The sequence below is a fragment of the Bos indicus genome, chromosome 15 (assembly GCF_029378745.1).
Source record: "Bos indicus isolate NIAB-ARS_2022 breed Sahiwal x Tharparkar chromosome 15, NIAB-ARS_B.indTharparkar_mat_pri_1.0, whole genome shotgun sequence".
Taxonomy (NCBI): Eukaryota; Metazoa; Chordata; class Mammalia; order Artiodactyla; family Bovidae; genus Bos; species Bos indicus.
In genome coordinates this window covers 40,839,732-40,866,659 of record NC_091774.1, presented here as the reverse complement: position 1 = coordinate 40,866,659, position 26,928 = coordinate 40,839,732, and the positions used below count along the sequence as shown (strand labels likewise).

Here is a 26,928-nt window from a genome sequence, read left to right as displayed (position 1 = left end):
ACTCTAATCCCACAAAAGCAGGCTAGATACTGTCTGTGAATTGTAAGAATACCAGCTTTAGCTAGCCTACTGGCTGATACCAAAACAATGACTAAAAGGCACAAGGGATAATTTGTAGGATACATTCGTACTTGATTTATAGGACTTAGGAGAAAAGTTCTGTTACTTATATGATTGAGAGCTGTTGCTCTTGGGTCTGGTGTGAGCAGGAAGCCAGCTGAGAGGATGAAGCCGTGGCTGAGAAACATCCCATTCTCTAGTTCCGGGGCACTGCCTCAGCTCTAAGCGCCTGTGATTTGCTCCCGCCTCCTCCTAAGAAGCTTCCCTTGGATACACTTTGTCCCGGGGGAGAAGTCTTCTCCCACCTTTCATCTGTGCCTTATTTGAGGGGGTGTTTGTACTGTTTCTGTCGCTGGCAGCACAGGAGTCAGTGTGGGAAGAAATCTGGTCACACCTGCCTCTTCTGAAATGGCTCTATTTTCTTGGCCAGCTGTTTGCTTAAGTGAGATTTAACCAAGCAATAATTTCCTCTAAATTCTTACTACGCGAAGTGTGAGGCAAGAACCAGGGCAGCAGTATCACCTGGAAGCTGGTTAAAAATACAGACTCTCAGGGCCCACCCCAGACCCACTGAATCCAAATCTGGTTTTGAAGTGATTCATGAGCACATGAATGTCTGCAAAGGGCCAGTCTGCATGACCCACTGTCCTGGCCTACTTTGGGCTGTACAAACAGTGACCAGCCTAATAAACTTGCCCTATTCACACTCAAGACTGGATTGCTATGCAGAGTTGCAGTTCCCGCTTTGAAGTGGGGAGTGACTCTTTGATTTGTATTTGTCCAACTCTTCAGAGTGGCTGTGCATACCAGGTTTCCCATGGGGCTGCTACACTTAGGGAATCTTAAAAAAAAAAAAAACCCAAAACAATTGACTATAGCTTATTTCTTCTCATGAATTTCTTCTAAGTGAACATATCTTTGTTTTGAGAACATCTGTTCCTGTAAGGGAGATGCATTGTTTCCTTGGGAAAACTGACTGCCCTCTTGACATGACAATGCCATTTGTATTTCTGAGGCTGATGGGAGCAGATCTATGGTACCAGGGAACAGACATTTACTGGACAGCAATCAGTTTCAATGTTTTATTTTTAGCAGATGAGCTAAGAAAATCTTACATGGAATTCCATTTTATAAAGCAGCATAACCAAGCAGTCAAGGTCAGCCTCTAAACAGTCACAAGTCATGTTGATATCATGTATCTCAAAACAGAGCAATGAGAAGGACCCCTCACCTCTGTGACATCCTTCTTCAAAATCCCTAACTCTAGTCTAATCATGAGCAACCATCAGACCTACCCAGATGGAGGGACTTTGTACAAAATAGCTGACCTGTGTCCTTCACAGCTGTCAAGGTCATGAAAGAGAAAGATGGAGAAAGTGTTTCAGATGGGAGGAGGTGGAGGAGGCAGGATGATTAAATGCAGTGTGGGATGCTGGATTGCATCCTGGAACCTAAAAGGACATCCGTGGGAAACTGGTGCAGTCTGAATCAAGTCCATAGTTCTGTTAATGGTATCATGCCAGTGTGAATTTCTAGGGTTTGATAACAGTGCCATGATTATTCCATATGTTAATGTTAAGTGCAGCTGCATCTGTGGTATGCAGGAGCTATCTGTGCTGTCTTTGTAACTTTTCAGTCAGTCTAAAATTATTTCAAAATTAAACTTTTTTTTAAAAAAAGATAGAAACAACAGGGCAGAACTGGTTGCCATCAGGCTTGGGGTGCAGAGGAGAGGGGAAGCTCGGCGCCTGTGCCTTGCCCCACCGACACCCCCTCTTGCTTCATTCATCCCCACTACTCTTCACCTCCTATCAGCCACGTGATGGGTTTGCAAACTGTTCTTTTCATCATTTCATTATTTTATTTTTGCAACAGTTACGTGAGGGTGGGTTACTGCTCCCATTTTACAAATGAGGAAACGTCAGAGAAGTCAGAATTCAAACACTGTCTGGCTCCCAAGCCTGGCTGTGCCCACCTTTGGGGAACCATGTCCCACCTTTGAGCATTGTCTCCATTGGGCGTTGCCTGCTCTGTCTGCCTCACTTTCTCAGGCCATAGAGGGTGTCCTTCTTCAGGAAACTGTCCCTGTTGTGAGCCTCTAGGCCTACCCCATGATGTCTGGGTTCTGGATCCAACAACCAATGCTCTGATTTGGCCTTTGCAGCCTTCAGCCTTTTCCAGCCAGAGCTTGGGCTCCAATCAAGAGGGCATTAAGGAAGGTGGGAATCAGAACAAAGTCAAGTCCATGGCAAGTCAGCTGCTGGCCAAGTTCGAGGAGAGCTCACGGAACCCCTCAATCCTGAGGCAGGTGAGTCCTGTCAAACATCCACTGACCTTGCCTTCCTGGTGACCAGAACCTGCTGAGAAGCCAGCAAATGTCAGGCAAGTGCTGGATTTCAGGTATGCCAGCCAGTCCTGGCTCAAAAGGAGACTTGAGCTTCTTCTTGATCTGGAGTCAGACTTTCCTAAAAGGGGCCAGAAAGCAAGTATTTTAGACTTTAGGGTCAATGTGATCTCTCTTTCAATGACTCAACTCTGCTGTAATGGCAGAGTCACTGTGAAGGCAGCCATGAACAGGATGTAAATAAATACATGTGGCGGTGTGCCAATAAAACTTTATTTACAAACACAGGCAGCAGGCCGGATTTGGCCCGAGGACTGTAGTTTGCTGATGCCTGTTCTGCATTGGAGATAAAATCCTTTCCCTGATTTTGTTTTGCTTTGCAACCATGGCTGGGTTTGCAGTCATCTTTGAGATGGTACAGCTGGAGGAAGCTTTAGAGATGCTGACTGTCTGAGGGTCTAAGGCCATGGTGAAAACCCTGTCCAAACCAGGGGAAAAACTGAACCACAGGTCTTAGCTCCATGTGGGCCTACAGGAATGGAGACCAACCTCCTGAGTGTACCCTGGTGCTCCTCTCTCCTTGTTCCCTTGGGTCAGGCTGGCAGGGCTGTTTGTCTGACCAGGATCTGTGTAAGACTGAAGACGGTGAGATGCTGTGGGTCAGGCTGCAGACCCAGCCCTCTTATCTAAGACTCTGACTTGGAGTGTGTACTTGCGTGGTTTCATTTGCTCCCCTGAATTTCTTTGGGACACCACTGACACATTACAAAAGCTTGGGACAAGGGGTTCAGTTTCTCTTTGGAGAATATCCGTCACAAGACAGAATTAGGCCCCTCTCAGGAGAAGGACTAACTCTTGGTTAATTTGGTTCAGAGGCAATCATAAACATCTTTCTAGTCTTGATGTAGATCATGCCCCTTCTGGAAAAACTGACCTTCCCCAGGAAGCCAGGTTTTATTGTAAGGAGGTTTCTGAGATTTGTAACTGTCTGAATTGTTTGCTCAACTGGCCCGTCTGGAGGCTTGACCCCTTGCGGTCCCCAGGTATTGATGAGGGCTCTCTTCCTTTAGAAGGACTGTAGCATCCCTGTCGTCCAATGGGCAGGAGGGACTTTGGGAATAGCCACCCTGGCCTGGCACGGGCTCTGGCAGTGCCTGCTCAGTGCCCCGGTCCGAGCCAAAAACACTGGCTCCTGGGGATACACACATTGTCTAGAGAAGGGGACCACGAGACTTGCTGTTAACAGGGACAGAGGGCTGGGGTTCATGTTTCCAGCTGGGCACAGCTTGCCAGAGCTCAGCCCTGGGCTTGCTCAGCATCTGCAAACTCTGTCTCCCTGCCTCTTCTCCTCTCCTGCCTCCAAGTGTCTCAGTCTGACTCGCCTTTTCCTTCCTATTTCCTGTGGCTGCTTTTTTTCGGACTCACCTTCCTCCTCCCAGGAGCACCGTGTCTCAGGGATAGGTAAGCCTATACTGCGCTCTTCCTCTGACCCTCCTGTTAACTCTCGCTGTCCCAAGCCGGAGGAGCCCACACCCAGCCCATCACCACCTCTGAAAAGGCAGGTAGGGCTCCTTCCAGTGGACGCTGTCTTGGTGAAGCCAGAGGGGACTTTGATCCAGAGGGGTGGGGTCCATAGCTCTCTCTGCACCCCACGTAGGGCTGAGTGTAGATTCTCTGGGAAGGCAGATACAACTTGAGGTTACCACCCTTATAGGTAAGGATAACCAAGGATGCAGCATCTTAAATACGTGCCAGTTGGCGATATCGGCTGACCAGCTACCATGCTCTCGGTGCTTTATTTGTTTAGGAAAAAACAGACCACACCACATGCGGTATTTTGTGTAGTGCCCCTGGGATACTCAGCTTATTTGCAGATCTCTTGAGTAGACTGATTTCTAAATCGATGTGGAAAAGTGGCAGTGATGATGGAATGGGCTCAGGTGGCCAGTTAGCCAGATGCCAACAAAGGGGTAAGACTGGGATGTGGTAAGGACCTCCCCAGGTCCCCCAAGGACCTGCCCAGTGGGCAGGGAGGAGCCAGGAGCCATGGGCTCAGGCTTTTTTCCAGTTAACATCTCTGGGTTTGGAATTAGAATCGCTATTATTGACACAGCACTCAAAACGACTGGGCAGCATTAGGAATTTTGTGTTGCTTCCAGGGGTGGGGGTGGTGGATGTCAAAGGAGGTCTGTGTGGATATAGTGCAGTGATTTTATGTCCCTGTGTATAAGAATCAATTAGAGAGCTTTATTTAAAAATGTCAATCTCTGGTACGCACCCCCAAACCAATTACACCTGACTCTCTGGGGGTTGAGCCCAGACATTGAGAACCAGGACAGTACAGGTTCTGATTCGGGGGATCTGGAGTGTTGTCGATAACACCCCAGATGGTACTGTTAGGGAGGCTGTCGGGTGGTTCTGATGCAGGTGGTGAGAAGCCAACACTCAAGGTTAGTTTGGAATCTCACTCAAGGTGGCACGTGGCATGCCCTTGCCCCTGATCCTGGTGGGGATTCCTCCAGTGAGTGGTGGGAGGGGTCCATGAGAGGGCCTTCCTTGGGAAGGAAGCTTGATTTTCCGTCTCCCCCAGTTCCCCTCCGTGGTTGTGACAGGACACGTGCTCCGAGAGCTAAAGCAAATGTCTGCTGGTGGCGAGTGTCCAGCCAGGCCCTGGAGAGCCCGAGCCAAGTCTGACCTGCAGTTGGGCGGGCCAGAAAACCTCGCCAGCCTGCCTCCCACCTGCCCGGGAGCGCTGGCTCTCTCTGGGGTGCTGCGGCGGCTGCAGCAAGTGGAGGAAAAGGTTCTCCAGGTGAAAGCCTCGCTCTTCGCCCTGCCTCTGCCCTGGCCGTGTCTTTGCCCTGCCTGTACCCTGCCCATGTCTTTGCCCTGCCTCTGCCCTGCTTGTGTCTGGGATGCCTTCCTTTCCCCCCGCTCCTCCTGCCCAGGGTGGGTTCCTCCTCTGACTGCTCTTCCCCATCTCTCATCCTGCCTGCCATGTGTACTGAGCGCAGCAAGCCCACCTGGCTGCCTCTCTGCCTCTCTCCCAGAGGGAACCCTCACCATCTCTGTCACTGTCTCTTTTTTCTTTCTCCTTTCTCACCTTGGCTGCAGAAAAGGGCCCAGAACTTGGCCAACAGGGAATTTCACAAAAAGAACATTAAGGAGAAGGCGGCTCACCTTGCCTCCATGTTTGGACACGGGGATTTCCCACAGGTAAATTCAGGGCTTTCAGAGCCCCAGGGAACCCAGGTGTTGGACCTCTGGGGAGATGACATGAATTGGTCTCTGGAGCTTCATTTTTTCCTTCCTCCACTCTTGACAGTCTGTAAAGCTATTTACTTTTCAAGTTACCGAAGGCTTTGGACTGGCATCTAAAAAAGCTCCAAATGAGGAGACTCAAAATAAGTAGATAAATCATGACAAAGGGAAAACCAAGGCAGAAAAGCAGGCTCAGGTCACAGGAAAATAGAAGCATGTGTACTGTAAGGTCTTAGCTTCTGAGTAGGCTGAGCGTCCTAGGGGTCAACACAAAGAGGGAAAGCTGGTCCATTGCAGGAATCACAGCACAGTGGCTTTAAGTGAAAGCAAACCAGTGGCTCGTGATGTTTGGCAGTGCAGTGGAGAAATACCACCATAGCCCTGATCTGGAGGACCCTGAATGCCAAGGTCAGGCACGTGCCATAACCTGCTCTGCTTTCCCAAAAGGCAGCACCGGCCGGACAGAATGGCCCTGCCTTAGAATGGGAAGCACAGCCCAGTCCAGGCACTTATTTAGAAACCTGCTGCACAGGAGAGTGCGTGCTTGCAAGGAGATGACAGAGTTGAGGGTGAGGACCCATGGTGCATGAGTGTAAGGTGCTTGCAGCAAGCCTGGTCTCTAGAACACACGTCCCCTGCTGCTTTCACCCGGCCTCCTCCAGACCTGTGTTCTCTGCTGCTTGGCCGAGTCATAGACATGGGAGGGATACTCTGCCTTTCGTTCATTTTCAGGGTTCCATGTGGCCACAGAGGTCCCTGCTGGGGCATGTGCCCCAGAGCCTCCTGGGGTTGTCCTTTCCTAAATTTGAAGCTGCTGCTTTATCCCAAGCTCCGGAGTGAGGCCTTCAGGAGTTCGTGTCTATGTTCGTGTCAGGAAGAGGATGGCTCTGCTCTAGCTATTTTGTGATGAGGGAGCCGGAATAGCTGCAACAGAGGGCATTGTAACCAGGAACTAGACCGTCCTGCTGGGCTCCAAAGACACAGGTTACTTATTTGTCCTGAGACATGAGCCTGGATGTCCTTTCCCCTCCTTGGATGTGTAGACTAGGGGGCTGTGTCATCGAGGCAGGCACCACTGTGCATTTCCCTATGGATAATCAGAGTTTCCTCTGTTTCTATTCTGTGCAGAATAAACTCCTCTCTAAAAGCCTGTCTCATACTCATCCTCCGTCTTCTCCCTCCTGCCTTCCATCTCCTGATTCAGCTGCTACTTCCTCTCCATCAACTGTTGACTCTGTTTCTCCTGCCAGAAAGGTAGTTATCCCAAACAATTGGCTTCCCCTACTCTTTGCATGTTCTTAGATATTCTCCTGCTCCGCTCAGCCTGCTCAGACAACCATGTGAAGCTTGGCTTGGCTGGGATGAAAATTTATAAGGTCCTTTACAACAGTCCTGAGTTTGGGTTTGGTTTTGTGTTGGAGCAAGAAACCAAATGGAACAGACAGCACACAAAACCTTATCAAATGGTGCTTACTTGTCTAGCAAGCACTTTCTGAGCACCCACTGTATGCTAACCATGATGCCAGATGCTGAGAAAACGAGGAGGAGGGAGGTACAGTTCTCTTCCTACGGTGTAGATGACGAACAGCATATCAGCATAGAAATGTATCACATTTTACTGTGGGATATTTCCAATATTTGGCTATTTTTTACCTAACAAGACATTCTCATATTGTGAACCTCAGATAATACTATTGATGAATTATGTGAGAGGTTTAAAAGGAAGATTCTAGGAACCCAGAACGGTGAAGCCTAGGAAGGCTTCACAGAGGAGGTAATACAGGAGCCAAGTGTTGAAGATTATATGGAGGGATTTTGCTAGAAAGAAGTGTAGGGGAAGGGCATTTTCAAAAGGATCTGGCATGTGGTAAGGAAGGCAGATAGGACTTGCATGAATGGAAAGACCATTCTGGTGCAACTTGATTTCAGGATAAAATATTTATAGGAGTGCGGACAGTAAAAGTGAAAGTCAGTCCGCTTTCTCTGTGTTAAAGGGATTCATCCCGTCCTCTTATAAAGGGCCACTGCAGGATCTGCTCTGACTTCTAGAAGAATGGCACAGGCAGTGGTGCAGAGGGTGGAGCTGGTGGGAGCCCATGATGGTTGAGTAGATAACGTTATTAAGTTTGGGTTCTAGAGCACTTGTCATGTTTTTCACTTGTCTGCCTGGTGCCTCATATGCCAAGAATACCACCAGGCTGGGATGGGAGAGGGGCAGCCTCTGGAGAAGCTCAGCCCCTGTAATGGGTGAGTCTAAAAATGGAGTGAAGTGCACTTGTTCAGCTATCACTCATGACAGTAAGTTGGAGCCTCTTTCTGGAGGACTGTGCTCCCCTCAGCACCTCTGTTCTGTCTGCCCCCACTAGGGCTCGTCTCCATGTGTGGTGCTGAGCGTGCCCATGGCAGAGTTACTGCTCATTTGTTTCCACTCTGTTAGACTGAAGCACAAACCAGAAATCCACTGGGCTGTTCCCTGGGCTGTTGCATCAGTGGGAAGTTAGGAGCTGCCTCCTGGGAGTCCCACCCCCACTGACCCCCCGTTACTGAGGGGAGAAGAGTGCAGGCAGGGTCTCCAAGGAAGGAGCAAGGAACCTTAGCAGCCCCACCCCTCCATGGTCCCCAGAGTAGGTGCGAAGCCTCCCTGGAGGGGAAGCTGGGGGTGATGTGGGGAAACAGAAACACTTCTCATCTTCAGCTCTACTGAACACAGCTGTGGCTGAGATGCCCAGCAACTTGTTCCAAGTCAGCTTTGGTCAGCGGTTTGACCTTAAGTCTCCTGACCTTAAGGAGTCTCCATTTTCTCATCAACAAGAGAGTGACTCTTGGCTCATGTGATAGTGACCTCTGTGGTTAGAGACTGGCATACTGGTCGTCACCACCACCAAGGCTTCCGAGTAGCCTTTGGGAGAAGAACTTTCCCTGGCGGGTACTTCCTGCTATGGAAAAGGTCACTGGTGCCCTGGCCAGGATGAAGGGAGGGGCGAGGGCCCCTAGGCACAGGCAGGCAATGACTGGTGCTCCTAGCTGGGCAGCTGGGCCCCCACTGTGCTTCTGTCTGGCCCAGACCCTTTCCTGCTAGCCCTGAGCTTGCCCTTTCTTTCATCCTCAGGGAAGGCCTGCCTTGGTCACTGTCCTCTCAGATTTGAGAGCAGAGGTAGAACAAGAAAAGTGACCACACTTCCCAAGTTCCCTGACTTGGTTTCCAGTAGGTATTAGTTCTCTAGGTGATGGCAAGAGGCAGCCTGCCCAGGTACACGCAGGGCCACTGGGGTCTGGCAAAGACACTTCTTACTGTGAGAATACCCCGTAGTTCATTATCTGACTCCACTGAGGCCTTTGGCTGCTTCTCCACTGCGCTCTTCAAACAGCTTTAAATCCACATCACTCATTAAGCCAATGAGTGAGCGTTCGTTCATCCAACAAATATTTATTGAATGACAAGCTGGTGTCAGGCATTTCACTCTTGGGATACACATCAGTTATCAGGGGTTACCTTCCTGCCCTGATGAGGCTTGCATCCTAGTAGAGGGAGGTATAAATAACCTATACTATCTAGGTAAATTATATGATGTATCAGAAGACAGTTTTTCCCATGGGAAAATTAGAGCAGGTAGCAAAGACTTGGCATGTTGGGGGAGGGTAGCAATCTTAAATGGATAACGGTGGGAGAGCTCTTCCTGGGAAAGAGAACTAAGCAGGAACAGAGCCTCAGAGAAGAAAACAAAGGCAAAGGGAGGACACTAGTTCCCAGGCTCCTGATTCTAGCCTGTGTTCTCTCCTCTGTAACACAGAAGCCACGTGTGAATGGAGGCCTTGTCAGAGGGAACAGCCCAGAGGCTATATGCATAGAGCCCCAAGCCCAGGCTCAAGGAGGGCTGCAAATGGGGTGGGTGGGCTTCAGGGGCTCCTCAGGCCCCCACCTCTACAGCTTTGTTCTCTGTTTCTCCCAGGTTGGGGTGAACAATTGCTCCCTATTCTTTCTTATCCCATCTCCCTAGCTAGTCTTGGCCATCGGACAATGGTGTCATTGAACAATTTCAGTAGCTTCTGACTTACTAATTACAGGCTGATGAGCCTGTCACTGTGTGGCTGGGAGCGATTGGGGAGTTCTCAGGAAAAGGTTGCCGTGGGACACTTACCCTGTCTATGGACTTGGACTTGATACCCACAGACCCCTCCACATCTCACTATGAAGCCGTTGTAAGCAGTTAAGCACGGAGTGGTGAATTTCTAGCTTCCAGCAGTCTTGGAAAGGATCTTGCCAGCTGCACTACTCCCCTGCCCCAACCTGCAACTTCCCCGCCCTGCCCAGACCCCAGCATTGATTCCACACCAGGCTCTGTACGTGCAGAATCTGGCAGAGTGATGGCCTCCTCTGAGGGGACTCTGCTGCCCCTTAAAGCAGGTGACAACCTGGTGACAGTTTCCTTCCGTCCTGATGGAGCTGAGAGAGCTGCTGCCCTGGAGAGAGCCTGGGGCCTTCACGCTTCTCCCCAGCAGATTCTGGGGCTGCTCTGATGCCCAGAGACTGTGTGTGCCTCAATTCGGGGGAGCCAGAGAAAGGGAAATGCTCTTGGAAACTGGTGCTTGGTTCTTGGCAACCTCCTGGCAGGCAGAGTGTTTCGGTTCCTGCCCTAGAGCCCTACACCTTAATTCTGAGGATCCAGGGATAATCATCTCCTCTTAGACCTAGTCAAACTTGTCACAAGGAGCACTTGTTACAGGAATGCAAACTTGGGTCACCAAGTCCAAGAAATGTAGCCAGGGTTCTGCCTTCAGACTATACTTGCCTGCCCTCTCGGTTGACATGTTGCCTTAAATTTCAGTGTGATGCAGCTAGGTTTTTGGCCTGAACAGTCACAAGAAATCTTGAGGTCCCCTCATTTAGGGACCAAATTCTTACCAGGGTCTTACCTTTTAAGTTATTTTTTTAAGACTGTGGGCTATGGGATCATGCCCAGTCTGATCATTCATACCATCAAACCAGTCCTCCTGCAGCACTGTTAGCCCCCATCAACCCTTAGTTAACTTCTTTCTTCAATGCAGGAGGCTGCTACCTTTAACATGGCTGCTAGCCACTTACCAAGGCTGGTGAGCTCTTGCAAGATCAAGATGGCAGCAGTATTTACACGGCTGAGCCAGAGGGAGGGCCTCGGGGTCTGGAGACTGTAGTTGAGTCCTCCTGAGTCAGAAGAGCAATGTGCATTGCAAAAGGAGCTTTCTCTACCCCGGGGGGTTGTTTGTTTTAAAACTGGATTTGCAGGGTTTACTCTAGAGATTTGCATATTAGAGAGAAGCTGGGTGAGTCTAAGCTGGGTGAGTCTTAGCTGGGCAATCTGCCAGTGTTTCATCTGATAACAAGGGTAGAGTTCAAGGCTGGCTCCAACCTCATTGTTCTCTCTGTTCTGGGGATAGAGCTAGGCAGTCCTTTGGAAGTAACCTGTGTACATCCCAGCCTGGGGGATTTTAATTTGCAGGGAGGCAGGTGCTGCAGTGAGCAGGATGAGGCTTGGAGTCACATGTGGGTTCAGCTCCCAGATGACTTGCTTACTCGCAGTGTGGCTTTGGATGAATTCGTAGACCTCTCAGCACCTGAGTTTCCTAACCTTCAGAACGGAGGTGGCAGCAGCTACTCCTGAAGGTGATTGGAATAATGCAAAGACTTAGCACATATCCAGTCTCTCAAATATCCAATAACTGTGCTATTTCCCCAGTGGAGAAGAATTCTGGACGAAAGCTCACTTACCTAAAATGCATGTTGATTCCTCTCTTTCTAAAGGCAAAGAAGTCACCTTCAGGTTCCCATTTCCAACCCAGCCACTTAAGAACATTGCGGCCTCAGGTGAGTTAGAGCCTCCCTGAACCTCAGTGGCCCCATCTGCGAAGGCGGATTATCAGACCCACCTCACGAGGCTGTGAGGGTTCAGTGCAGCTCAGCGCCTGGCACCAGGGGACACTGGCACCCACTTGGAGGTCACAGCCCCTGAGGCCTGCCTGCATCTCAGCTCTGAAGGTATCATTTCCGGAGTCCCTCAAATAAGGCAGTTTCAATCCTTGCCCTGAGCATATGGCTGAGGCCTCAGGCACACCAGTCTGTCGGCTGATTTTCCTCATCCAGGGACTCCTCAGGGAGGAGTATATTCCTATTTGCCCAGGAGACTTCCCTTGGCCCTATATGTCGAAACCTCCCCTTCCCTCAAGCTCTCAGCTCCAAGGTCCTGGAAACTCTATTCTCCAGCCCTGCCTGACCCATGTGGGTTTCCTGATCCTCACGGCAGGTCAGGTGGAGAAGTACAGCTTGGACACCTGGTATTCTTGGCTGAGTTCCAGGCCCAAGAGGGATGTTACCATTGTCTGGACACAAACAGACCCAAGCGCCTGCTTCCTCCTTCCTTCAGAGCATCTGTCATGTGCCAGGAGTGTAGAGATGAGAAAGACAGGGTTATGACATCAGGGAGTGCAAACCAGAGTGGAGATGACCCATCTCCCAGCTCGGAGCAGGGTAAGAAAGGTTCCAACATCCAGACAGGGACATGCTTGGTGATGGTGCTTGTGACGACCATTAACGTCATCATGTTTGAATCTCAGTTGACTCGAGAAGAAGAGGGAGAAGCCAGTGCCTTCATCTGGGTGGGCTGTATTATTCTTACTCGTGCCTAGGAGGGAACACAGCAACTGCAAGTTCCTTTGTGTGAAGGCCACCCAGGAGAGGAGAAAAAAAGTTCCAGAACAGGGAAAATTAAAGCTGCATCAGTGGCGGTGCTTTGGACTCATTAACCATCTGCCAGGCAATTCTTGGGAACCCAGCACCCTGTGAGGTGCACCCAGATTCTCTGATGACTCTTTCACAGCCCTTTGAGGATGGCAGTGGTCTCCCATTTTACAGATGAGGAAGCTGAGGTTCACAGAAGGGAAATGATATATGTGATATTAACCTAATGTAAAGTTAGATGATGGCCCACCTGAATTGTCCAACCATTCCAGCTTGTTCTAGTTAATTAGCTGGAAAAACCTAGAATTTCCAAGAGGAAAAAAATACCCCAAATAGTATTTTGGTTTTTCTTTTTAAATCTCTAATCTATGGTGGCCTGATTCTTCCAGATACAGTGAAAATGAATTACTAGAAATATGATCACACACTTGGATGTGTAGCTATGTTGAACTGCTCTATAAGTGTCTAATGCTCTCACTTACAGTGTTCCTTGGATCACAGATCAGTTCCTGTTAGTGAAAAATATCCCAGTTCTTAAAAAATTACAGAAATATTGAAAGATACATAAAGGGTGCAAAAGCAGTCCCATGGCCCTCCAAAATTATCATTTCTTAAAAAACCAGTGACTGTGACATGTTCGTTTCTGACTAGGTCATCTGATTGCCCAGCTTTGGATTTGGAAAACGTATTCCCAGCCGAATTGTAAGCTTGCCTCTTGACCAGCTCCCCAGGAGCCTAAGTGCTTTTGCCTTTCAGTGCAGTAATTTCGTTGTTGAGAACCTCTGGCTTCTGGTTCTTACTCTGAGGTCAAACCATAATGAGTTTTCTGGAGGTTTCTCCATGAGTGGAGTTTCTTTTCTTCTTCAGGATGCCCAGGACCCATTCATTTCCAGATTGGTTAGAACAGCGCAACTTAAAGTGTGTTCCATCGGCAGGAACTAGTCTGTGATCCAAGGAGCACAGCAAGTAAGAGGAAGCATTAGACACATGTAGAGCAGTTCAACATAGCCACACATCCAGGTGTGTGATCTTATTTCTAGTCATTCATTTTCATTGTATCCGGAAATATCAAGCCACCATGGATTAGAGATTTAAAAAGAAAAACCAAAACCTAGTCATTCACCACTGACCATCTGAGGAGCAGTGAGTTAGCATGAGTCCAGGTGGTCAGGTCTGCACTGTCTTGGAGCCAGGAAGACATCGTACCGTCAGGAAATGGGAGATAACCTGAGACTCCCGGGCAGCGTTCTCCTTCACGCTGGTCTTTGGGGCGGCCTCCTCTCATCCCTGAGACGAGTTCTCCATCACCTGGCCTGCGGTGTCCTTCCAGCAAGTCCTGGCTACCTCTTGTTCTCGGTGTTCCTGGCATGGTTTCCATGGTACACTTGGGAAGGGCATATAGGAGCGCCAGTGTTGCTTTCCTTGAGGGTGCCTTCATTTCATTATTCCTAGGAAAACCGCTGTCATAGGTGGGCATGTGGATGCAACTGGGAGAAAGGAGTCTTTTATGACTAAGGGCCCACAGTGAAAGGAACGACAGGGCTTGATCTTCATCCTGGATCCCTTGTGCTGATAGAACAACCAAGCAGGCCCACGACTGCACAGACATGTTTTGGCGGCACCCCCAGCCACCCCAGGGCCCTCTGCTTGCTCTTATAATTGTTCCTAAGTCAGGATTGCATGGAAGCTCAGCAGCGCAAAGTGCTTATTAGCTAAGTAGTTAATAAGGTCTCATTAGGGACTTGTATTTAAAGCCCCAGAAAGTAGAGTCTCGCTCTCTGCTCACTCAGGGGAGGCAGTGATTGTGCATGGGCATCTGGCATCACACGGTGCCTTCCTGGGAGAGCGCCTCAGAGCCGGTTCACACATGGGGTCAGGAGAGACAGTCACGCAAGGGGAGTATGGGCAGTGAGGTAAATCTGACCTCTTCTGTCTTTATTTTGCTGTAAACCCAGGAAGTACTTGGTATTCTCAGCTCCTATCCGAGGAGGCCTGTGTTGGAGGCCCCAGCAGGGGGTGGAACATCAGGCAAATAATGGCTTATTGTCCAGAGCCAGTGCACCTGAACCTCTCTTAGGAGCAGGAGCCAAGTTTCTTGGCATTTGTGAAATCTTGAAAATGGCAGCATGTATGCTCAGAAGCAGAATCCTAATCTCTTCCAGACGGGGCCAGTTTTGAGAGTGGGGAGGGTAAGCGGCCTGGCAGCTGCTGCGACTAAGAAGGAGCGAGCTTTGTGAAGTCTGAGGGGGTCCCGTCTGTCTGGGATCAGACACCCCAGAAGGCCCCCGGCCACATCTTCCGTAGTTCCCCAGAGAGCCCCACACATGGTCTGGCACGACTGATCCAAGTAGCTGCTGGTGTTGCGGCTTCCTTAATGAGAAGCGGGCAGACATCCGCTGGGTCGTGTCTTTCGCCCCAGCCTGCTTGGCAGCCCTTCCCTCTTCATCCTCTTTTTGCACCTGTGCGTTTGTTGGTGCCCAGTGAGTTGGCCTCAGGTTCTGAGGGTGGGCCCTGCTTCCAGGAGGCAGGACCGGTGGGCACCTGCTGCCATTTGTTTTGTTGCCCCTGAACTTCTGCTTTATCTTTGGGGCTCTCACCATGAATTCAGTGTGGCCTTCCAAGAGTGGTATTGGGTTTAGATTGAGGGCCTTCCTTTGTCCCCACTCAGGTCACTGTTACTTGCCGTGAAGATGGCTATCAACCTGTGACTGAGGGCCAGCAGCCTACATTGCTGCAGTCTGTGGCCACATCTCCCAGAAGCTGGATTCAGAGGCTGGGGAGCATCTGGAGCCTCCCTCCCTATAAGGCCTTAGGATCAGGAACCGTGTTTACAGATACAGCCTCATATCATGCATGTTTACCTCCCTGCAGAGGAGATAACAATATTCCCGAGCTGGCCTTTCAGAGCTGGTGGGGAAAGAATAAGCTGGGATTTGCCTGGGTTTGTATGTGTGATTGTACCACATCTGCGTGGATTGTCAGCTCTCACCCCTTCCCCAGCTCCATGACACACCAGTAGGGATCCAAGCATTCATGGGTAGGCACGGACCATCATGCCTTTGGGAGCACAGGTGCCCGCAACCTATCAGGCTGTGATCTCTGGGGCCAATGTGGAACTGACTTGCCTGGCACCAGCTCTGGGGCCCTGGGCACTGCCACCTGGAGTTCCCTGTCCTGCTCCCTGCACCTGCCCAGTGGGGACCACCATCCATTCCCATTTCGGCCACTCTTTATTGGCAAGGTAGTTTGAGTCCTGACCTGATAGAACTGAGGTCAGGCATAGCCACAGCTCCCTAGGGGACACAGGGGCTGCAAGGGAGGCTGGGGCTGCCAAATTCAGAGGGAGGAGGGAGGGAGGAGTCAAGTTCATCTTGGCCCAGCCCTGCCAAGTGCCCGGCATTCACACACATGCTCTTTCATTCTTGCCACAGCTCCACGAGGTAGGCACCATTTATTCCCATTTCACTAAATGAGGACACTGAGCTCAGAAGTTGAGGGCTTTGTGTCCCATCTTAGAACCGTTAGTGGTAAAGCTCGGTCCTAACCCTCCTGATCTGGGGAAATGGGGAACAGGTCTCCCCATGTAGCCGCTCCAGGCCCTCTAGAGAGGGGAGTCTTGGGAAGGTCAGCTTCAGTGCAGCTGGCTTGTTTTCTTAGTGTGAAGGTCCCCCAGCTGGGGCTCAGAAGACCTTAGCAGAGTCCTGGGTCTTGCACTGATTTCTAAGTGGCCTTGGATAGATCCCTAAGGCCTCTAGGATTCATTCTCCCTATCTGTGAACTGAGCAAGCTGAACTCCTGAAGACCACATGTAGTTGTGAGTCACCCTGCTGATCTCTCTCTTCTCCATCTGCAGAGTGCCTGCTGCCGGCTGCAGGCTAGTGAGGCCTCTCCTGGGATGCTGGGTGCTGTTTGCATGTGTGTGTGGAGCCCTCTCCCACCTCCAGCTCGTTCGTGTTTTCCTTCTTGGTGCTAATGGCCTCTCCCTTTGTCTCTGTCTCCTTTATCTCTGCTCTTGGGTAGCTGACAGTAGGGAAAGTATCCAGCGGAATAGGGGCTGCAGCTGAAGTTCTGGTCAATCTGTACTTGAATGATCACAGACCTAAGACTCAGGCCACCTCTCCAGACCTGGTAAGGATGCACACCCTTCCGCCTTCACCCACAGACACCGCCTCTGGCCTCCCAGGGAGGGTGCCTGGGATGCGGAGAGGATGGCCTGGCCCCCTTCTCATGGGACAAGGGGCTGAGAACAGGCCAGGTCAGAGCAGAGGTTAGTGGGGGGGGCTGTGTTTCCTTGTAGACGAACCTCAGTCGTCCCCCTTGTGGGTCATTTCAGAAAGCAGAGCATCTTCCCTGCTAGCTGGGGCTCTGGAGAACTCAGGGAAAAAGTCAGGGGAGGCTATCTACAGAGATGGATAACCCTCACTACCAATGTTTAGCATCCAGTATAGATTGGATTAAGAAGTAATGGGGAAAACATCCCTTTCCTCTGAATTCCCTCCTTCTCTGGATGACTCTGCTCACTATCACCACCACAGTTTGAGCTCTTTCAGTGTCCTTTTGGCACATTACCCTGGAATCACCCAGGGGTGCCCCTCCTGCCCTGGGCCTCGCCCTCCCCTTTTGCATTGAAGAAGTTGATTGGCAGCCTGATGCCCCTTTCCTGCGTTCTCTTGAACAGCTTTCATGCCATTAGCCTTCCCTGCCTGACTTGTGTCACTGCAAGGGGACAAGGATGGCTAAGACATTCTTTCAGTGACCTCGCTCTAGACCCAGGCAACACTTAACCCCTGACTCAGATTCCTGGAGATGGCATCCCTGGGCAGGCATGTTTGTGAGGGACACCTGCTCTTTCAGACAAGGAAATGTCACTCCCACTATGAAACCAGAGTGTCCAGCAGCCTGCCTGGGAGTACAGTCAATGCCGCCCTGGCAGGGCTGGGGTCTGCGTACCTTCCCACCCTCACTCTTTGCAGCGGTGCCCCCAGTGACAAATGCAGCACATAGCCTGTGAGGCCCCACAAGGCAGGCTGGCATCTCTACATGCCCAGCCTTGCGTTTGAAGATGCAGTGTACACCCTAACACGCTGTTCTTCTCTTCCGATGCCCTGTGCCTGCCAGGAGTCCGTTCGGAAGACGTTTCCCCTGAACGTGGGTGGCAGCGACACCTGTTACTTCTGCAAGAAGCGCGTGTACGTCATGGAGCGGCTGAGCGCGGAGGGCCGCTTCTTCCACCGGGAGTGTTTCCGCTGCAGCGTCTGCGCCACCACCTTGCACCTGGCCACCTACGCCTTCGACGTTGACGAAGGTAACCTCCAGGGGCCAGGGCAGCACTTGTCTCTGGCCTGGGCTCCTGACTCTGGAGGCTCTGGGACAGCCACCACTTCCCAGAGAGTAGTGGTATCATCAGAAAAGCAGTTTAGGGAGCAGGGATCCCCTGCTAAGGGGAGAGGCTGCCTGTGGTGGGCAGGGGTCCTGAGGAAAGGGGAGCTGTCAGCATAGGGGCTGCACATGCGTAGGGAGCACCTACCAGGCGCCACGTGCTTTATGGACATTTTCTCACTCAGTCTCACCACCTTCAGTTGCCCCTGTGTGGTCAAGAAAATCGAACCTGGTAACTTATGTCACATGCTTGGCACCACACCTGACATGTGATAGGGGTTCAATTTGTTGTTATTCGGTTGCTAAGTCGTGTCCGACTCTTTGCGACCCCATGGACTGCAGCACGCCAGGTTTCCCTGTCCTTCACCATCTCCCAGAGCTTGCTCAAACTCATGTCCATTGAGTCAGTGATGCCTTTGACCATCTCATCCTCTGTTGCCTCCTTCTCCTCCTGCCCTCCATCTTTCCCAGCATCAGGGTCTTTCCCAGTGAAAAGGAGAGGAGGGTTCCATAAATGATGTCATATTCATGTTATTATGAATGAAGCATGTATTGTAGGAATGACCATAACTGTAACATGCCCTCTGCTGAGTGGGCTACCAGAGTCATCAGTGAAGGAGTCTCTTTCATTGGAATGAGTGATTCATTTCTAACCTTCAGCACTTGATGTTTGTGCTATCATATAATGACAAAGCTTGTGATTCCATACCCTAAAACTAACTGCCTGGGCTTACATCCAGAGTATGCCACTTCCAGCATATGGCATATGTATGCCACATGCAAATAACCTCTTACCTGACCTCTGGGTCCCTCAGTTTCCTTATTTATAAAATGAGGATAATAGTACTTTGCTCATAAGGTGATCACTGATTTACCTCATGGGAAGGATTTAAGATAGTGCCTGGTATATTGAGTCCTACTCAAGACTTCACTGTTGTATCATTATTCCCATCACTGTTGTCACTGCGGTAACAGTGGCGCAAAGCAGGGTTTTCTGGAAGGCACCCAGTATCCTGGGCAGTGGCCTGTGGCCCAGTGTGTGGCTCACTGGGTTTTTCTGCCACCATCTGTTCAGTGCTGTTCCTACCCCCAGGGGTCCCAGAAGCAAGAGGAACTGCAAACAGAGTTGCTATTCCAGGCTGTCCATTTTGCTGCCTGGCAACTGGCCTTGGGAAGAGACTTGGCCTCAGGGATTATCTGAGGGTTTCTGCCCCATTCCCGGGAGCGTTCCCCCCGTTCCCCACCACCGTTGCTGCGGCTGGTGGCCTCCTCTCAGCGCCTCTTCTTTCAGGCAAGTGACGGAAACTGTTTCTCATGTTTGCGCCTTCCTGGGCTTGTTTCCCTTAGTGGTGTTTCTCTGACCAAATGGTGGCAGGCACTTGGCTCAGGCTCTGCTGTGGCTCTGGTTTACAGGAGAAAAACCTCTGAGTGTCTGTGTGTTTCTTTTTACAGGCAAGTTTTTCTGCAAGCCTCATTTCATTCACTGTAAGACCAACAGCCAGCAACGGAAGAGACGGGCAGAGTTGAAGCAACAAAAAGAGGTAAGTTTTATCTTGAAAATGGTGGTGAAATGGGAAAGTTCCCTGGTAGGAGGAGGTTGTCAAGAGTTCCTGCAGGTTAGGCCAATGTTTCTACCTTTGGGGGGCTTGAGACTCAGGTGAAGAGGGCTCTGCTCCCTGGCAGGAAGGTCCCTATGTCTCAGTCTATTCAGCTGGCCTCTGGGATGTGAGCTATTCCAGAGGTCAGCTCCCAGAGCAATGACTGCTGCTTCTCATGAGAAGCCCAGAAGAGCTTTCCTATGTGCCAGGGATGGGGCTAAATGCTTAGCCATGCAAAAGCCACGTAGCCCCCAGGGCCTGGGGCCCCAGTGGCCACAGAGCACTGTGAGCAGGGATCCCTGGTATAGGGCCAACCCTCTGTGGTTTCCAAGTCCTTTCCCCAGGCTCTTGGGGAAAGTGACTGGCCTGTTTAATTTGCGAGTGGGTTGTGATAGCACCCTCCCTGCCCCCACCCATGGTAGCTCTTAGCCAGCATCTTCTTTACGGCTTGATTAATCACCCATCTCCAGCAAGACCAACAACTTCAGCTTTTTTCTGATTTCACAAGTAATATGGGCTTCCCAGGTGGCTTAAGTGGTAAAGAATCCGCCTGTCAATGCAGGAGACACAGGTTCAATCCCTGGGTTGGAAAGATCCCTTGGAGGAGGAAATGGTAACCCACTCCCGGATTCTTGCCTGAAATATCCCATAGACAGAGGAGCCAGGCAGGCTACAGTCCATGGGGTCACAAAGAGTTGTATACAGCTGAGTGAGTGAGCGGTCACAGGCACACACACACACAGTAGAAAAACGGCTAAGTAACTGAAAGTCTATAAACAAGTAAAGTGAAATAACCCACCATCACTCTATCCTGAGAAAATCATAATTAACATTTTGGAACATTTCTTTGTAGACTTTTTCCTATATGAAAAAGTTGACCTTTGAACAGTGTGGGAGTTAGAGCCTTTGACTCTCTGCAGGTTCAAAAATTTGTGTATAATTTAAAGCCAATCTTTCATATTGATGGTTCCTCCATATCCATAGATTCAACCATCCATGGATTAGGTAGAGGTGTAGTATTCATTATTGAAAAATTTGCATTCAAGTGGCCCCATGCGGTTCAAACCCACATTGTTCAAGGGTCAGCTGTATATTTTCACCCAGTTGGAATCCTACCTTGCAGTTTCATTGCCTTCTTTTTTCACTAACAGTATAACAGTTTCCCATTAAGAATTCTTTTGGAGCCTGATCTTTGATACTTGTAAAAGATGACTGATAATTTATTTGCATCCTATATTGTTGGACATTACTATTTTTGCCTTATAAACATTTTACAGGGAATGTCTTTGTGCCTGTATCTTTATCCATATTTCAAATTGTTACTTAGGATAAATCATGAGAATGAGATTGCTGAGTCAAAGGGCATGTATGTTTTGAAGGCTCCAGAGGAAACTGATCCCTGTGATCAGTTCCCACCGCCACCCCAGGAAAGTTACACCTGTGTTCAGCCCCCTTCAGCAGTGCACAGGAGGTGCTGAGATTTTGGGGAGGGGGTCCTGGTTGCAAATTGTAGGGTCTGCCAAGTCCTCTCTTTATTGAGTCTTCCTCTGCTTCACTGGAGGAGCCCTCTCTGAGCATTATGGACTCAATACCCTCATCTTGATCTCTTTCTCAGGAGGAGGGGATGTGGAAAGAGCAAGAAACCGCTAGGCGAGACCCTCCCTCGGAAAGTTCTTGCGCTGCCGCTGCCATCGCCACGCCGGAAGGCAGCCCCCCAGGTATCCCCAATTCCTTCTTTAGGAAGGCACTAAGCTGGCCCCTCAGGCTGCCGTGGGGCCTGCTTCACCTTCCCCGGAGGCTGATTAACTGGATTCAGGGACTCCTACGCGCCACCAGCCTGCATATCAGGGACAATGCTTACAACTACTGCTACACCTACGAGCTCCTGAGCCTCGGGCTGCCCCTGCTCTGGGTGTTCTCCGAGGTCCTGGCTTCCATGTACCGGGAGTCCGAGGAGTCCCTCCAGAGCATCCGCGACTGGCTGCTCAGACGCGTCCCGGCCAAGCTGCACTGAAGCCCAGCCCCACAGTACCGTAACATTTCCCGCGTAGATGGCGGCGTGTTCGGCCAGCTCAGGCGCTGGCCAGGGAGCCCCACGCCCTTGAACCAGTTAGCGCAAAGCCAAAGAATTTCCCGTCGGCCACCTGCACCTAGCCTGGTCACGGTGAACATCTGCTTCAGGCCACCATGACATGAAGGATGTTTTTTTAAATAGCTTTGTACTTTTATACCAAAGCGAGCCATACTTCTAGGTTTACATTTCAATTTTCAACGTTTAATAAGCCAAGAGAAAGCTTTTTTTTTTTTTTCTATGAGTGTCAGTTTTTTTAAACACGGGTTTGAGGTTTATAACTGGTATTACAAAAACCCCTTCCACTCTGTGGTCTTGAAATAGCCGCTCCCTGTAACGTGAATACTTGGGAGCGAGCATGCAATCTCCTGACAGTGCCTTCTGATTTTGTGCCTGGATACCACTTGTCAACACAGGACAATTGTTGCAACATGAAAGCATAGTAATTTAGAAGGAAAAAAAACAAAACAGAAAGGATGAAAGAGAATTAAATACAGAAGGATATGGCAACATGTAGTTGCCTGTTACCTGTCCTCCCAGGGAGAAGGACTATTTTGCTCCCTTGTTCTGATGTAAAATAGTAGCTTCAAGATGCCCCTGACCCCAGTACCAAATTGCAGCCAAATTATGTAGAACCACAGGATTTCAAGTGAATTGCTACAGACATACGTTTTCCCTTCCCACTAATGAGCATGGCAGCCAAAGCCCATTGGCCCCTGGCCACTCAGAACTCCATCAAACTGATGCAATCCTGAAGAGGAGTCGTGTCAGCTGGTGGCCTTTCAAGCCCTCCTTTTGAGGTCCCCAATCCAGGTTGCAGTCTGAGCCAAGGCCATTCAGGGTCCATAACAGTCAGGCTGAGGGAGGAAACTGCCCTCTCAGGCCATGTCCTTTGGGATGAAGGGTATTTATTAGCACCTGACAGTATTATTTCTGGAAAGCGTGACCTCCCCCGTGAGCATGGCTAGCAGGCATTCTGGCTTCTTAGCCAATCGGCTGCCATGCATATTTGGTCAAACGGTCAGAAACCATTGATTATTGAATTGTCCCAACTGAGGAATGCATCTGATCCAGAGGGAAGCTCCCGTGTCTTGACTAGCAGAGGAGGCTGGGAGTGGAGGCTGTTATTGACTTATGCATAAGAAATATACCTTATTAAGGGCAAAACGGGCCTTGGGCCCACCTACATTCTTCATTCTGGGCATCTGGAGGAGGCCTCAGTCTTCCCAGCTCCACTCTGCCTGGACATGCACGGCTGCTGGGTCTGGCTGAACAGTGGAGATGGCTAATAGAGAAAGACCTTCCACAGAGTTCAGTGTATCTAGAGTTGCTGGGCCCTGCCTGTTAACACTAGAAAGATCCTCTAGATTAAGAAAGGATGGAGTCTGGTGGGTTAGGAGCCAGAACTCTTAAGGGCTTTGAGATGCCAAGTTCTCCAGGGTGGGAAGAAGCAGGGAGGCATTTCTATAATATAAACACTTCCCTGAGTCCTTGGGTAAATCAGGGGCATGACTGCGGCCAAGTCCGTGGGAACTGGCGCCTCTGTCTTTGTTGGAACTGTTCTCATCCTATGACTTGCATTGTGTTTTTCCAAATTTTTGCTGATATTTTAGTGTTCTCTGGTGGGAGGAGCCTTTGATTTGTTTCATGTTTGATTCTGAAAGTCATGATGTAAACACATCACAGCTGTGTCATTGTTATTCCCGTCAGCTCAGGGCAGGATGAGATGCTTTGTGGGATGCTCCATGAAGCTAGAGTTAGGATCTCTGAGAATGTCACTTCTGGCCATAAGGAGACTGGTTTGAATTACTCTGGTGAGACAGGGCGTGCCTGTCAGAAGCCTGAGATGTTTGTTCTGAGACGTTGAACCTTCCTGGTGGGGCAGCACCAAAACACAAAAGTAAGTTCTGGGAGCGGGATGTTTCTAAACCTCCATAACGTATTTAAGAACAAATGTGGGATACTAGAGTAAAATCGGGGAAGAGAGGATGTGGGGGGCGGTGGAGACACGGGATTATTTCCAATTGCACGGATCCACCCTTGCAGATAAGTCACTGCTCACTTCCAGAAAGGTTCATCTGTCTTAAGCAAGCCATAACTTGTTTGGGGGAGTTGCTCTTTTTTTTAATGGTTGCCTCATTTTCAACTCCTGTACCTTTTCGTATTGTCCATCAATTTCCTTGTCCCCCCAACTAAATTCTCTCTTCTGTCTCTCTCTCTCTCCAAACCTTACACTGTGGCCATCAGTCCATTTCAGCCTTCCAGTGCTGCACCCACTTCTTGGCTGACACACTTCTGCTCTGAGGTGACTGGTTTTCTTGCCAATTTTCAGAGAGTGGTACTAACCCCTGACCTGCTTTCTGCGCCCCGTCTCCCCCACTGCCCCCGCCGTGGCCTTGGTTGTGCTAACTGCGAGCGTCTTGCCTACTAATGGACTCATTCATTCGGTGGCATGGTTGGTGAACAATGTGGGGTGGTGTTCAGCTCGAAAGCGTTTCTGATTCCATCCCTCTGAGCCGGCTGCCCAGTCCACTCCAGGTGCATGGCCCACCTCCTCTCTATACTCCACGGCCTGCATGCATGCTTTTCTGGTTGCACTTACAAAGCCACTTACCTTCCTGGGAGGATTAACCTGGAATATGAGACTGTGCCATAGAGAGGGCCCTTCACCTTTGAAAAGAACTCTTTCATCTCTCAGCCTCTGAAAAAGCATATGCATACAAGCATCTTCTTCAGTTGCTTTCTAATATGAAGATTATCAATGTTATCAATCCACACCATAGGTGACTCTTTTTGGAAGGATTTAAAAAAAAAAAAAAATTTCTCCCAGGCTTCATCACAAGCTTGGCCCGGACTCTCTATTTTAAACACACGATCACAATTTTTCTAGTGAAGCTTTCCTCCCCTGCAGCCTATACTTTCCCTCCCAGGGTTTTGCTTTGACTCTTCTGGTCTCTCTAGGCTCATAAAGCCCCAGAGGATACAGAAGCTTCAGCTAGAGCAGTCATCGTCACAGGCCAAGGGTGCCTTGGAGAGCAGCCCCCTTTCAATGCCCCCAAGCTCTGCTCAGAACACATCCCCCTGCTGACTCTGCCTGGAGCAGCAGGACACTCACATTGCTTTTAAAGAGAAACACCACACCTAGTCCGGTGGGGCTGTTGAAGGCGGCCTCGCAGTCCCGGGCTGCAGGTGCTGGTGTCCTGCATGCGGCCCAGAGCCATGCTGACCTCTCTGCACAGCCCTGCATGCTGCATTTTGCTCCCTTGTTGGTGCAGATCCCAGCCAGGACGAAGTCACGGTTCTTGTCTTATCTTCTCTTGCAGAGTCTCTCCCCTTTATAGAATGTCAACCAAAGAGTGCCCTCCTCCCCCCAGCCTCCTCCTTAGCTAGCCTCCCCCACCTTGTCACCATGCATGTTTGTGACCTTTGGTAGTCCTTACAGTGCCACGTGGAACCCTGTATTTTGCACACAGCGAAAAATGTTTAGCTTTATTTATGGTATTTGATGCTGTACATGGAAATAAATATGGTTCTTTATAAAGCTCATTGTTTCCTCTCTTCTTTGCCATGGAAGCTGCTCAAACCTCAAACACAGGGGTTGGTTGAAGGGGTTGGCCTTTCCTGAACTGGCGGGCCTTGCCCTTGTGGTGACATGGGAGCTCTCTGGGGCTGTGCTGGGTACTCTCAGAGGAAATATTACCTGGGGGTAATATTTGGAAAATATCACCCATGCTCTGCAGCCAGGCTTTGGGGGGCTCTTCCTTGAAAACTCACGGTACTTTTCTGCTCTAGGTGCTGGGCATTGCTGGCTGAGGGTCAGGGTGCCCTCAGCTATAAGGAACAGACTGTACTGACAACTGCTTGCACCCATTTGCTGCACACATCCAAGCCACGGACCTGTCAGAGAACTTTACTTAGGAACCTTATTCTAACTTAGGTTCCCGTGCGACAGAGGTTGCTCTTGAAAGTTTTGTGCTAGCCCAGCTGAGTGATGGGTATAAGGTAAGAGGAAGGACTGGACATTGGCTTCAGGATGGCCGTGTGCGTGGCAGGTGTATTTATCCAGGGAGGAGAGTCATTTGGGCTGCTAAGAGACCCACTTTGCCCTCAAAGGCTCAGGTCACTCAGTTTCTTAGGCTGCAAGGCTCTGCCCACAGGGCCACTCTGAGGATGTTTCCATGGCAGGCTCTGGCTCAGTTCCACTTGTCTTTAAGGGAAGGATTTGAAGTTTCACTCAACTAGTCTGGACGGTGTCAAAGAAATCTGGTCCCTCGCCTCCCTAGGGTGCGTGCCTTTCTTGGCCAGACTGGATGTGCTGAGCTTCTGACACTGGCATGTAAACTCATCTATGAACTTCATGAGGGCCTTTATGTCTCTAAAGGGGCACTTCTGAGGCCCTGGGCCTCTGAGCCCAGTTGCTGGTGCCTGGAGCTGCCTGGCATAATGATCAAGTGTTGTTACTCTTACCCAGGTGAGATACTCTTTCTGTTCCCTAAAAGGAAGGGTGTTAGGGACTGAAGTCAGGAGCTGGGTTGGACAAGTGACTTATTCTTTTATTCATTCATCTATTCACGTGTTCATTGAATGCCTGGACATATTCAGGACCTGGAGATGTAGCCGTGAGCTACACAGAGCACCGCCCCTCCCCGCATCTTGGATTGTGTATAGCTCAGGGTCGTTGTACTAGGCTTGCTTTGTGTAGTTGTGCATGCACTTATTTATTTGTACATGCACACATTGGTTTACTCAGCTAATATTTAGTGAGCATCTACTGTATGTTGAGGGAATGAGACAGACAAAAGTCCTCATTCTCATGGAGCTTACAGTGTGGGTTTGATTTAAAGTTGGGTTAAAGCAACATTTTCCAAAGTGTGACCATAGAACACTAGCTTTGAGAGGTGCTTTGTGAAGAAAGGGCTCCATAGTCCCAGAGTTTGGGAAATGTTTTATACTTACCATGCTGATCCTCCCAAATCTTGGTGATCCACAAGACTCATTAGCACATTCAAGTCTGAGGAGTCCTCCAGTAAGGAAGCCTAATTAACTTTTTTCAACTGGGTTTTCCTATACCTCTTTGAAATGAGTTTTTTGTTTGGGGGGAGTTTTTTGTTTTGCAGATTACATTCTATGTAAGTGTTTATAAAATATTCTTTACCCAGAAACACTGGATGAAAGAAATTAAAATAAAAATGTAAATAATAGAATTAAGTATTGGTCAGATAATGGAGTGGTGACTTTCTAAACTTTAAAATCTCTGATGGAAAAAATCTCAGAGGGGAAACGTGGCACAGATCTGACTTATAAACATTTTTTAAAACTTAATGTGCAAAAAGTAAAAAAATAGTCAATAGGCAGGCAGACCAGGGGAAAATCTGAATTTGATGTGATAACAAAGATGTTCATTGCTGTGGCATTTAGAAAGTTCCTGCAAAGCAGTGGTCTCAGGCACCTTGCCCATGTAGGTAGTATTTGTTGATTAAAGACCCAGTGATAAACGGGCAAAGGC

The 26,928-nt window shown here is 49.7% G+C and overlaps 1 protein-coding gene and 1 long non-coding RNA gene across 13 annotated transcripts in view; one reads left to right on the top strand and one right to left on the bottom strand.

Moving 5' to 3' along the window:
* MICAL2 (microtubule associated monooxygenase, calponin and LIM domain containing 2) overlaps positions 1-26,928 on the top strand; it is a 241,392-nt gene that overhangs the window by 131,309 nt on the left and 83,155 nt on the right. Inside the window, exons 17-28 of one of the 11 annotated variants that reach the window (XM_019975013.2) lie at positions 2,225-2,368; positions 3,844-3,966; positions 4,995-5,213; positions 5,516-5,617; positions 6,791-6,916; positions 11,442-11,504; positions 16,395-16,502; positions 17,493-17,679; positions 19,206-19,294; positions 20,967-21,069; positions 23,670-23,727; positions 24,746-24,963. In XM_019975013.2, the coding sequence (XP_019830572.2) occupies positions 2,225-2,368; positions 3,844-3,966; positions 4,995-5,213; positions 5,516-5,617; positions 6,791-6,916; positions 11,442-11,504; positions 16,395-16,502; positions 17,493-17,679; positions 19,206-19,294; positions 20,967-21,069; positions 23,670-23,710 (1,305 nt within the window). In that variant the 3' untranslated portion in view covers positions 23,711-23,727; positions 24,746-24,963. Of the gene's footprint in view, positions 1-2,224; positions 2,369-3,843; positions 3,967-4,994; positions 5,214-5,515; positions 5,618-6,790; positions 6,917-11,441; positions 11,505-16,394; positions 16,503-17,492; positions 17,680-19,205; positions 19,295-20,966; positions 24,964-26,928 lie in introns of those variants that run through there. The other 10 variants (XM_070803668.1, XM_070803662.1, XM_070803669.1 and 7 more) reach the window with 10 other exon arrangements.
* On the bottom strand, positions 2,368-10,879 carry LOC139187305 (uncharacterized). 2 transcript variants are annotated; one of them, XR_011570854.1, is made up of 3 exons: positions 10,746-10,879; positions 5,582-5,784; positions 2,368-2,525 (listed from the first exon to the last, which is right to left on the bottom strand). It is a non-coding gene; the product is annotated as an uncharacterized lncRNA (long non-coding RNA). The 2 variants fall into 2 exon arrangements; XR_011570855.1 differs by having other exon boundaries at positions 5,582-5,775.